The sequence below is a fragment of the Squalius cephalus genome, assembly GCF_949319135.1.
Source record: "Squalius cephalus genome assembly, chromosome: 2".
NCBI classification, from domain to species: domain Eukaryota; kingdom Metazoa; phylum Chordata; class Actinopteri; order Cypriniformes; family Leuciscidae; genus Squalius; species Squalius cephalus.
This window is the reverse complement of record NC_137123.1, coordinates 12555233-12567296: the sequence shown is the minus strand read 5'-3', so window position 1 is coordinate 12567296 and position 12064 is coordinate 12555233. Positions and strand designations below refer to the sequence as shown.

The window sequence follows — 12064 nt, the reverse complement described above, 5'->3', positions numbered from 1 at the left end:
AGATCGCATGTCAATCAAACTCAATACGAATGATGAATTGACGCCATGTAAAAAAAAAATTACATCACTCTAACACCCCCCACCCCCACGATGAAACCGGTAATACCGGTGTTGTCCCAAGTCGATTAACCGGTGGGAGAATATTATCACCGTCACATCTCTAATTCCAGGATGACAAGGTAGTCCCTCCCTGCTAGGTGAAATAAGTCTATACTGACCTTTCTCCATGATTCCTCAGGTTTACTGTGGGCCATAAGGGGTTCCTTAGGTTGCTGGTACCTGTGCAGCTGACATGTCTCGCAGCGCTGCACCAGTGCTTCAATGTCCCTATTCATGTTCGGCCAATACATCAAAAATCTTGCACGTCTCTTGCATTTCTCAATCCCTAAGTGTCCCCCATGCGTGAGTTTTGCCTTTTGTGAGCGCATGGAGGTAGGTATGACAATCGGTTCACCTCTCAGGAGCACACCATCCACAACTGACAGCTCGTCTTTAAAGCTCTGATATGGATTTGGCAACCTCTGATCTCCTGGCAGGTGGATTTTGTCTATTACAGCTTGTAGCTCACGGTCGTCTGCCGTTACTTCAGCAATCTGTCTCCATTTATCCTCAGACACTGGTAGGTGTTTTTGTATGCAGTCTACATGAACCTGTACATCATGTTCCGTGTTACTTGATCCTGTATGGCTCAAAGATGCTCTGCTGAGTGCATCTGCCATTACCAGGTGCTTCCCTGGAGTGAGCTCAAACGTCAGACTGTATTTCTGGAGACGGAGCATTAACCGTTGGATGCGAGGAGGAGCATCTCCTAGTGCCTTCTTTGAGGTTGAGGAAAATAATCACTCATTGCTCTTGACTATTACTTTATAGCATTTTTTATTTTCCACTCTTTGACTTTAAAACCCTCTGGTTTACACCAGCAAACATATATTCTGTCTGTCAGACCAGGAAAAGATTGGCTCCTTAATTGAATAGTTCAAAATAGTCCTAAACTTAAAATTACACCATCATGTCATTAAAAACCTGTATGACTGTGGAGAAAGAAAAGAAGGTAGTCAGACAAACGTTCAAGCTGCTTTTTTTCTATGTAATGAAAGTGGATATGGATCAAGCGCAGTTGTCGTCACTGTTCAGTTTTTAGAGCAGAAATTGTCTGTGCTTTTATAGGTACCTGTTTGGACAGAAGGTGGAAGGACATGCGTTTGTGATGTTTGGTGTGATGGACGGTGAGAAGAAAACAAGTATTCCTTCTTCTCTTCAAAGAGTTCAGGTGGGAGACATTAAACCGTTTACAAGCTGTAATCAGTCTCATTTCTCCTCACCTAGAGAGTGACTTAAAACATTAAATACATTGTTATCTTGTCTTGTAGACTGATGTCAATGTCTTTCTCATATGAATAGATTAGGGAAGGAGAAGGTACAGCAGAACTGACCAGGGAGATGATCACTAAGACCTTTCCAGACATTAACCAGCTGGTTGGAGGATCAGTCTATGTTTCAGCCAGTCTTTTAACAGAAAGTGGTAAGACTCAACAGATACTGTACATCTGTATGCATGTTTACATATATATTTATATATGAGAGGCTAATCCTGTGTGTGTGTGTGTGTGTGTGTGTGTGTTCCAGGCAGTGAAATGGTGGAAGCAGAAAGGAGAGGCATTCAGATTGTGACGTCACCGTACACCATCCACTTCAAAAGAACACCACAATTCTTCAAACCTGGGATGCCCTTCAGTGTCTCGGTATAAACATTACATAGACTAAGTTGATGTGTGCGATATGACAAAGTCTGCATGAAACGAAAGTTGCGATAGTCTTTTCTTTCCTTTTGTGGCATTTATATATTTATATAGATGTATAAATAAAGATATATTTTGCCATATCGCCTATCCCTACTAGAAAGTTGCAAACCTGAAGGGTTGCAGGAACTGAGGAACAACTTCATAAATATATTATTTATATATTTTGCTCTGGGTTCTATAACAGGTTTACATAACAAATCCTGACCAGACGCCTGCTGAAAATGTGGAAGTGGAGGTCAATCCTGGAGGGGTCAGAGGTCAAACAACAGCCAATGGCATTGCAAAGGTTATCGTCAACACTCCAGGAGGATCTTCTACACTGCAGATCACTGTAAGACCTGCAAACTCAACTAATGTTCAGTCACTTTCACTGAAGAACTGGTGGAAAATATATCAGTTAACATATGTTGAACAAGCAATGGAGTATATTCTACACAGCACATCAGAACACAGTGTATTTGCTCTTTTCAGGCAAAAACCAAAGATCCACAATTAAGAGATGAACAGCAGGCAGTGAAGACGATGACGGCTCTGAACTACATTCCCAAAGGAGACTCCAAGAACTACTTTCACATCAGCATTTGTGCTGCAGAGCTTCAGATCGGTGATCAAATGACAGTCGATCTCAACACAGGACAAAGTCCAGGAGTCAAAGATCAAGATTACACATACATTGTAAAGATTAGTTATTTCATATTCAGCTGCACCACAAATGTATTTATTATATCAATATGTGATTAACTACCAAAGCTTGTGTTTGAAATCATATGAATATCATAAATACTGTTAACTCATCTGCCTCATTTACAGATCTTAAGTAAAGGTCAGATTGTTAAAGCAGACAGGTTTAAGAGGAGAGGAAAAGCTCTAGTGACTCTGTCTCTACCTGTAACCAGAGACATGGTGCCGTCCTTCCGCTTTGTGGCTTATTATCATGTGGGCTCGTCTGAGGTGGTGTCTGATTCAGTCTGGGTCGACGTGAAGGACACGTGCATGGGAACGGTGGGTCAACCATCACAAGAAATGGTTGATGTGCTCATCAACTAGATCTGATTCAGTGTCTCTCGTTTTAACAGCTCAAGCTTCAGGTGAAGGACAAGATGAATACCTATGGCACAGGAGATGAGGTCAAGCTGCAGATAACTGGAGATCCTGGAGCTAGAGTTGGGCTGGTGGTGGTTGACAAGGCTGTGCATGTCCTTAACAAGAACAGACTCACTCAGACTCAGGTGAAGGACCTTCTTCAGACGTCATGGCACAATCAGCTCTGATTTAAACTGCATGTAACTGGTGTCTTTTTGCACCTTTAGATCTGGGACGTCATAGAGAAGCATGACACCGGCTGTACGGCAGGAGGAGGAAGGGACAGTATGGGGGTTTTCAGTGATGCAGGTCTGATGTTTGAGTCCATCACCGCAGGAGGAACCGACACCAGAACAAGTATATATGTATATTTGTAATTTCTTCAATTTTAATGAAAAATACCAGTATATTTTATTTTATATTTCACTACAAACAATCTAGAGGGGCAGTTTCCATGACCATACAATTAAAAAAAATTCTTTCAGATTTGTCCCTGAATGCCTTCAGTGTCTATATGTTTATTCATTTAAGTTGGTATAATCTGCGCTGGAAAAGCACTGCACCAAGTTCAATTGTAGTGAATTCCCTCTCACACATTAGAGCGCCATATGCTAATTTCATTCTAATTAAATTCCCTCTAGCGCCGGAGTGTCCCTTCCTTTCAAAGAGAAGACGGAGATCACTGGGTGAGAATCTGCTCTTATGATTCAACCCTTTTAAAGATTAAACATGTTTTTAAAGTTCATCTCTGCTGTTGTTTTTCTGGCTTGAATGGACCCATATTAAAATAAAGTTAACATAATCTTGAGGATTATCAGAATATGCTAGTAATGATCCAGTCATGATGTCTACAGAGCCCGTTAAGGGACATGGTGGGAAAAAATATGTGATGGGAGGAAAAATATTATGATAATACTTTTGCATTCTCTCACAAATGTATATCATTCCCCCAATACACTTTCAGAAAATAAATGATTGGTAAATCAGTGCATAGGGCTCTAGCACCAATCAGGGCTTGGAAACCTAATACATTTTTACTTGACTTTGTAAAACTCAAACTTGTTTACAAAATTGATTGTTTGTCCTTTTGCTGTATTAGGTCTATTCTGTCACATTTTTATCTGTTACAACAGGTGATGATGATGATGATGATGATGATGAATATTATACAGACTCTGATGAGATCGTGTCACGTACTCAGTTCCCTGAGAGTTGGCTTTGGGAAGAGATTGATCTATGTGAGAATTGGTGAGTAGGAGAGCCGGTCAGTTGAGCCCTGTTTACACCCTTAGCAAATTATGTCATTCAACATGAGCTGTTGGCGACAGTGTGTGTGTGTGTGTGTGTGTGTGTGTGTGTGTGTGTGTGTGTGTCTGATAGTAAACAACCATTAAAAGAGTACTTCATCAGTCTTCTTGTATTTTCCTCATATCTCAGTCCAGCACCAGTCACAGATAAAGTGATCCTCCTGAAAGACTCTATTACTACCTGGCAGATCTTGGCTGTCAGTCTGTCACCAACACTTGGTAAGATGAAGCTGCAAACACAGGATACATGGTCTGAAAATCATCATCATCATCCAGGAGCTGCTGCTTTAAACCCTTCTGTGTGTCTGTGTTCCTCCTCAAAGGCATCTGTGTGGCAGAACCTGAGGAGATTATAGTTTTTAAACCATTTTTCATTGACCTAAAGATCCCTTATTCAGCTGTGCGCGGTGAACAACTGGAAATCAAGGCCATTATTCACAACTACACACCAAGAAATCTGAAGAAGGTAGATCAGATTTAATATTAAAAATGCATTCAGGTTTTATGGTGTACATTAAAACTTATGTGCATCATTGTAGTACATAGATCCTGAGACTCATTTCAGGCTTCTGAGATGCTTGTGACTCAAACTAAAGAAAAGTGTAGGATAATGTCCTTTACCAAAACAGAAATGTCCATCACACATTTTAAATTAATTTCAAATCCATTAATTTTGGAAGTTTCCTAGATATTGAAGTAATATGTGTCTCACTCTCCTGTTTTCACAGGTGCGTGTGGAGTTTATGGAGACAGAAGATGTTTGCAGCTTTGCCAATAAGAAAGGCAAATACAGAACAACAGTAAACATTGACAAAGACTCCAGCATAGCGGTTTCATATGTGATTATTCCCATGACTCTGGGAGATCATGACATTGAGGTGAAAGCTTCATCATCTGAGTTTGATGATGGAGTGAGAAAGACCCTGAAGGTGGTGGTACGTTTGATGGTCACTTGTTTTTTCAATAATATGTTCACACTAACAGTTTTTATAGGGAACAGGATGATTTGTTGGGTTTCTATGTAAATAGGAAGGTGTTCAGAATTTAAAGCGTTGTTAGAACTTCAATTGCATCTGAATCACTGTATCAGGTTCTGAAAAACAAACTGGTAACAAAATAAGGCTGCAACTAACAACTGTTTTGATAATCAGCTAATTATTACTTTGATTAAACTGATATTGCACTGGTGGTAATTTACTGTTAATTGTACAGTTCTTTACTGCAATCTACAGTATGTTACTGTAAAAATGAAATTATAACTCAAGTTAACTAATTTCTAGGGCTGGGAATCGATAAAAAAAAAAAAAACTAATTAATTGCACAATTTGCTGTAATTAATTGCAATTAATTGCATTTTCCCCAAGCTTGTAATCATCCATATTTAAACTTAGAATCACCTAATTAAATGAAACAACACAGGAAAAAATAGCCCTATTAAAATAATATTAATCATCAATATATTATTCTTTTTCAATAATCAATCAACATAATCAATTTAACAGATTTTTTAATTTAATTTTTTTTACTAATTATCAAAATAAATTATAGTCCTACAAAGCTATTATTACCAGAGCATGTGATCAGAGCAGGTCATTTTACCATTGTTGCCCAGCATGGCTTTACCAGCTCAGCAAACAGAAGTCTATTACTGAGAAATTTCACATTATTTGAGCGGACTTTGCTTTTCCAGTGCGTGATCGGTACATGATTGGAGAGTTTGGGCCGTTAACGACAGAGCAGAACGCGCAGCGCAAACACGGAGCGAAACATTGAGCAGAGAGCGCAGCGCGCCGACACACACACACACACACACACACACACACGGAACGGAGAGCGCACACACACGCACACGGAGTGGAAAAGACCCGCTCATGAAAGCTGCGCGAGAATGAAACCTGATCGCCGAACACGGAGGGGCGGGACGGCATATTTTCAATAGCAGCCGCAACAGGAAATCATTAAAACGAGGCAAAAAAAAAGTGCCGTGTCAATTGCGTTATTTTTTTTTTACGCGTTAAACATCTCAAATTAATCGCAAAGATTAACGCGTTAATTCCCCCAGCCCTACTAATTTCACTTGCAGAATTTGACTGCCTTAAATTGACCAAATGTCATTTAAATGTATTAACTAAAATTTATAATGCACAAATAATGTGAGCAAAGTATTACCGTGAACTTCTTTCATTTGAGACCACAATAAAATATTTCAAATTATATTAATATAATATATTAATGCAATATATAATATTGGAGCAGCTGGACCAGCAACTACACAGGCACCACCTGTTAAATAAAGCATGCAGCGAATCATCAATGTTTGTAGATCTTCTCCTGGACTGAAGCACAGGCTCTACTCTTCTGCACAATGTTGCCAGTATATACCTGTTTTATAACTTACAGTTTATTACTGTTAAAATACATTTTGTGGGTGTGTCTTTTTATCTTACACTGTTAACCCTTTCAACCCTACAGGAATATCCACACTACAAAGAGTAAAAGTAACATTGACACAGTGTTGCAGTGAGATAATTAAGGGAATATGTAAGTGATTGTTGAGCATTAGTGATGAACACCTGCTGTTAACAAGCAGAATCACTGAAGGAAAGAGGAAAACACGAATAGAAAATAGAGAAACACAAGAAACTTCCAGCCATTACACATTATTACACTTATTATTAACCAGTATGACTTTATTTCTGTCATACATCTACAGAAGTTGTTTTTGAGATGTTATTGAAAATGTTTGGTTTGAAGTGTCAGTGTTTGCTTTGGTTGGGATGCTGTCTTTTTAACATTAGTTTTTGCTTGCTGCTTGAACTTTTTGTTTGTTTGTTTGTTGTTTGTTTGTTTGTTTGTTTGTTGTTTGTTTGTTTGTTTGTTTGTTTGTTTGTTTGTTTGTTTGTTTGTTTGTTTGTTTGTTTTTGCAAGCCACACTTGTACACACACACATGGTTTGTGAATGCAATTTGTTATATTGATTATGATGACACAATCATCATATAGCCTGTTCATTTGCTAATCTCATTCAGAGTTTAATCCTGTATCAAACGTGTTACATTACCACCACTGTGAAACTACAGTAATGAGTTACAATGACAATTTTTTTTTTTTTAACAAATCACGCACAACCAAAGAAACAGAGCAACACTGTCTTGTAGAAACAGAGATATCAAAAATCAACACATGTCTCTCAACAATGGTGGCAGTCATTTTGTTACTTATTTATTCATACTGCAGTGCATGCTGGGAGTTTTATACTATCCTGGAACCCAGCATGCATTGCGACATGAACCTTTTGATTGTCACCATTATTGAGATTCATGTGCTGACAACAGCCATAAACACCTGTTCATCAGTTTCTCAATTCACTCACGTATTTTCATTCACTCTGTCAAGGGGACTATATTAGTGAACTAATGTAGGGAATAGTGAATGAGGGTATAGGGTGTGATTGGGAACAGCCTCTGAGTGTCGATTTTGAGCGATGTTAATTCACAGTATATTCCTGTAGGCTACTTTCTCGAAAACGACAAATATAACCCATAATGCATTGTTTTCTATGGTATATTACTGTTTTAATGGAAAATGGTATGATACTGTCAGAATTTGACATTACAACAGGGGTTAACAGTGTAATACTTGCTATATGATATGTGAAAAATAGTAAAGTAATTAAAACATTTTTATTTAAAATATTAAACTTGCATCTAGGGTTTCAAGTTTCAGTTAGGGCTCATTTAAAACCTAATTTTGTTACTATTGTTTTGTGCTCCAATTATTGATATGCATGTACAAGCTCTATTAAAGGGTTAGTTCACCCAAAAATGAAAATTCTGAACTAACCTTTTAAGAATTTAAGTATTTCTTGCTACATCAAATTGTTCTACCTGGATTTGTTCAGTTTCCCCATGAAGTATAATAGTTTACCAAATGTACACTTTGCATAATTACCAAATGTATATTTAATGTTCATTGGACAAGATTGATTGTAAATAACCTGTGTGTGTGTGTGTGTGTGTGTGTGTGTGTGTGTGTGTGTGTGTGTGTGTGTGTGTGTGTGTGTGTGTGTGTGTGTGTGTGTGTGTGTGTGTGTGTGTGTGTGTGTGTGTGTGTGTGTGTGTGTGTGTGTGAGAGAGAGAGAGAGAGAAATATCAGGTCAATAGAAATTGGAGGATTTCACTTGTTTTGGTCACAAGATAATGATAATGATGATAACTGATAACTGATTTCAAGATGCTGGAAAAGTTGAAGACCATGAGAAACCTGCATTATATCGGCTGCTAACTCTCTCTTTCTCTCTGTTTTAGTCTGACGGTGTGCTAGTTCAGTTAAATACATTTAATATGGAGCTCAGTCCTGCTCAAACTGGTGAGTTTTATTGAGAACCACAGAATTGATAACCATTATCATTCTAATCAAGAGATCACAATCATCTGTTTTTTTTCTGGCTCGATACTCACCAAAGCAATCCAAAATGTCTCTCCTATGATCAGTTCTAATGACTCCTCACACTTCCCATGTCCCATGTGTTTCACCCCAGGTGGAGAGCAACATGTAATCATAAGACCTGAAATCCCACGTGATCGGATTAAAGACACACCTGCTTACTGGCTCGTCACAGTCACTAGTAAGGAAAAAAGACCTAGTAAGGTTAATAGATCTACAATCATCTGAATACAACATATTCCTTCATGTCTTGAATAATACAGAAAATGAAAATTTTCTGCCTGCATTTCCTCTTCCTTCCAGGTGAAGAGATCTCTCAGACAGTCGAGCAGGTCATAAGTGGAGACTTCATGGGACGGTTTATTGTCCAGCCCCGTGGTGAGGGAGAGTCAAACATGATCTTAATGACTCTACCTGTCATTACCACTCATTATCTGGACAGCACCAATCAGTGGGAGACTGTTGGCATGAACCAGCGTAATGAAGCCATTAAACACATCAACACAGGTCAGCAGGATACAACAGATACACAGAATCTGACTATCGCTGCATCCGAAATCACGTACTGTCTGAGTTGGTACTACACTTAAATATTTGAACTTCATGACCGTTAAAAGAGTATGTTCTATATAGTGTGTGAATATGGGTAGTATGAATGAAATTCGGACATACTACACTGACCATGTTGTTACTGGCGACAGTTGCGTCGCTTCACTGTCATTCATAAATCCTCTCCCGTGGCCTCATGGGATAGTAAATCGAATCCCATGTGTCCATAGTGTCCATCGAATGCAAACTCCAGAATCTAAGTAGTAGTAGGTCATGCGGGGACTTTTTGCCTACTGTTTTTCCAATACTATGCATCCGCACATTCTACTCTATTGCATGAGAAAAACAGTACGCCAACAGAGTAGGGAAGTATTTGATTTTGGACGCAGTGTACGATTTGAATAAATAAAAAAAACCCTGAAAGATAACTCTTAAGAAAATCTTGGATTCAGCATCACAACATTTTATAAATACATATAAATGATAAACAAAGACAAATACTCTTTCTGTAATTAATTTTTTTTTTGCATTATTAAGGTTATCAACAGCAGCTGAGGTTCTGTAAATCAGATGGATCCTACGCCGCCTGGACAAACAGGCCGAGCAGCACATGGTAATTTCATTTCTGTGGTTTTGGATAAACAAAATGTCCAGTTTTTCCAGCGGTACATGTTTTATTATTTATAATAATAATAATAATAATAATAATAATAATAATAATATGGTATCTGAAGTGTTTTTAAAGTCAAATATAAGGCTTTTTAAAAGATAATACCATGTGCCCATCCAGATCAGATACAATCTCAAAATAAAAGTGTTTTACTTAATCCAGGGGTGCCCAATCCTGCTCCTGCCATCGACTGTCCTGCACAGTCAAAACACACACCTGCCTTTAATTTTCAAGTGATTCTGAAGACCTTAATTGGTTGCTTCAGGTGTGTTTGATTAGGGTTGGAGATGAACTTTGCAGGTCAGTCGATCGGCAGGAGCAGGATTGGGCACCCCTGATTTAATCAAACAGGCTGTGCACACATTCAACTACAAAACTTTCAGTGTCCTGCCCTGATAGCAATGTCTGTTTTGTCTTTGTTTCATGTTTCTTTGCTTGCCTTGTGCCTGAGCACACGACTCTGTTTGTGTGCTCCTCTCGTCCCACCTCCTTGTTTGCTGTTACTACGCCCCCTCGTTTAGTCCTTCCCTGCAGGATGTGAGATTAAAATAAGTGTGTCCCAAAGTATGTTGAAAAGAGGATGCCAGAAGTCCCCAGGTGGTCTACTATTTCCGGTGGATTTTCGAAGTGTGGATCTGTGCTCACCAGGGCTGCGTTCCAGTCCAAAATTGTCATGCCCTTCACTCGCTAACTTCCCTCCGTCTCGGTCACTCGGATGTACGTCATTGCTTACGATGCACGAGTGCCCACTACTGGCGGAAACTGCAATGGGCTGAACTGGAACGTCCTAAGCCCTTGATCACTTGGAATCAGCTATAGAGTTGATTTATTATTTACATTTTTTTCCCTTTAAGAATGTTTAATGCAGCATCCAAATGTATATAGGTGTGTGTGGGTTGTTTTAAATTTAAAAAAATATATATAATTGATATATCATAGAGTTGTTTGTTGTGGTGGTGATTAGACGAGATTTGTGGTGACGTCACAATCGTACTGCATTGTGGGACATATAGGTGCCTGAAGTGTAGGCCTACATATGAAGTAGACTTGCTCCCTCGGTCAAACTCGAGGGAACGAGGGTCTGTCCATATTAACTTCCCTCGTCCACTTCACGAAGTGGAACGCACTTCAAAATGGCGGCGGGGATTCCCCCGAGGGGAAGTGCTTAGGGAAGTTTGCAAGTGCGTGTCTAAAAGTGGACTGGAACCAAGGGGCAACATTCTAATCTGAAAAATGAAGCCTACCCGGAAGTGCGAAAAACTGCAATACATTGAAAATCCGCTAGGGGCAGGTCCCAAAAGGGAGCAAATGTCCATAGCCCCCATGTTAAAATGTCCGTTTTCACAGCATAAATTCATGTTTTTACAGGTTGGTCCCATGGACTTTTATTGTATTTTTCGATAGGTTCCGAGTGCCTGACAACTGTGAGGGGGGTGAATTTTTTTCTAACTCGTTAGTTTAGATCGTATTTAGATATAAAATGTATGACAAATAAGGGCGTGGTTAACTTTGATTGACAGCTTGATTGACAGCTGATAACGAGCATAGGCTGCATCAAGGAGAATGACAACATAAGAAGCGCCATTTTTTAATATACAGTTGAAATATAATACTACTGTTTCTGTATCATGAAATGTAGTTTTAAGAGTTTTTCAGGCGAGAATGTAGTTGTTTAAAGCTCAAATCTCTGGTTTATTTATTATTCTGTCCTCAGTGTGTGTGACTGTACACAAATCGACAGATAGCTAACAGGCTTCAAGAGAAAGTCAGAGGCTGGAGTAAAGTTCAAGGCCTCTTTACTGTTGTCGTAATTCTCAAGAAGGAATCTTTGTAAAACTGAAATGATACAGAAAGATAGCACCAATCACTGAATGCTATTCAAACACGTCATACATTAACAGACATAAAATAATACACCTTTAAGCTACAAAGTTGTAACATATATTACATTCAGCTGATATGCTTATAGCTGTAAATAACTTGTAAATATAGTATGTGCAGCTCAACAGCTAAACTAACAAACTATGAAAGGCTATACAATAACAGTTTTCACATGTTAACAAATAAATATTCAAGTAACATCACAGAACGTCTTACATGACGCATGTGTATCAATGTAATTAACTATAAATTCAAATACAACTTACAAGCGATGCTTTCCCAAGGCACAAACAGAAATGGAGACAGGATAAGGTGACTAGAGCTGC

The 12064-nt window shown here is 38.8% G+C and overlaps 1 protein-coding gene and 1 pseudogene across 2 annotated transcripts in view; both read left to right on the top strand.

Annotated features, from left to right (window-relative positions):
• LOC307152133 (complement C3-like) overlaps positions 1-12064 on the top strand; it is a 340855-nt pseudogene that overhangs the window by 303161 nt on the left and 25630 nt on the right. The gene's annotated exons all lie outside the window — the stretch shown is intronic.
• LOC307154737 (complement C3-like) overlaps positions 1-12064 on the top strand; it is a gene marked incomplete at its 3' end in the record, with an annotated part of 31251 nt that overhangs the window by 9822 nt on the left and 9365 nt on the right. Inside the window, exons 8-24 of the mRNA XM_079864823.1 lie at positions 1168-1270; positions 1402-1522; positions 1627-1742; positions 1987-2133; positions 2274-2477; positions 2613-2804; positions 2879-3031; positions 3113-3242; positions 3527-3575; positions 4038-4133; positions 4323-4411; positions 4516-4658; positions 4921-5127; positions 8500-8560; positions 8733-8819; positions 8942-9145; positions 9725-9800. Coding sequence (XP_079720949.1) covers positions 1168-1270; positions 1402-1522; positions 1627-1742; positions 1987-2133; positions 2274-2477; positions 2613-2804; positions 2879-3031; positions 3113-3242; positions 3527-3575; positions 4038-4133; positions 4323-4411; positions 4516-4658; positions 4921-5127; positions 8500-8560; positions 8733-8819; positions 8942-9145; positions 9725-9800 — 2178 coding nt within the window. The remainder of the gene's footprint in view (positions 1-1167; positions 1271-1401; positions 1523-1626; positions 1743-1986; positions 2134-2273; positions 2478-2612; positions 2805-2878; positions 3032-3112; positions 3243-3526; positions 3576-4037; positions 4134-4322; positions 4412-4515; positions 4659-4920; positions 5128-8499; positions 8561-8732; positions 8820-8941; positions 9146-9724; positions 9801-12064) is intronic.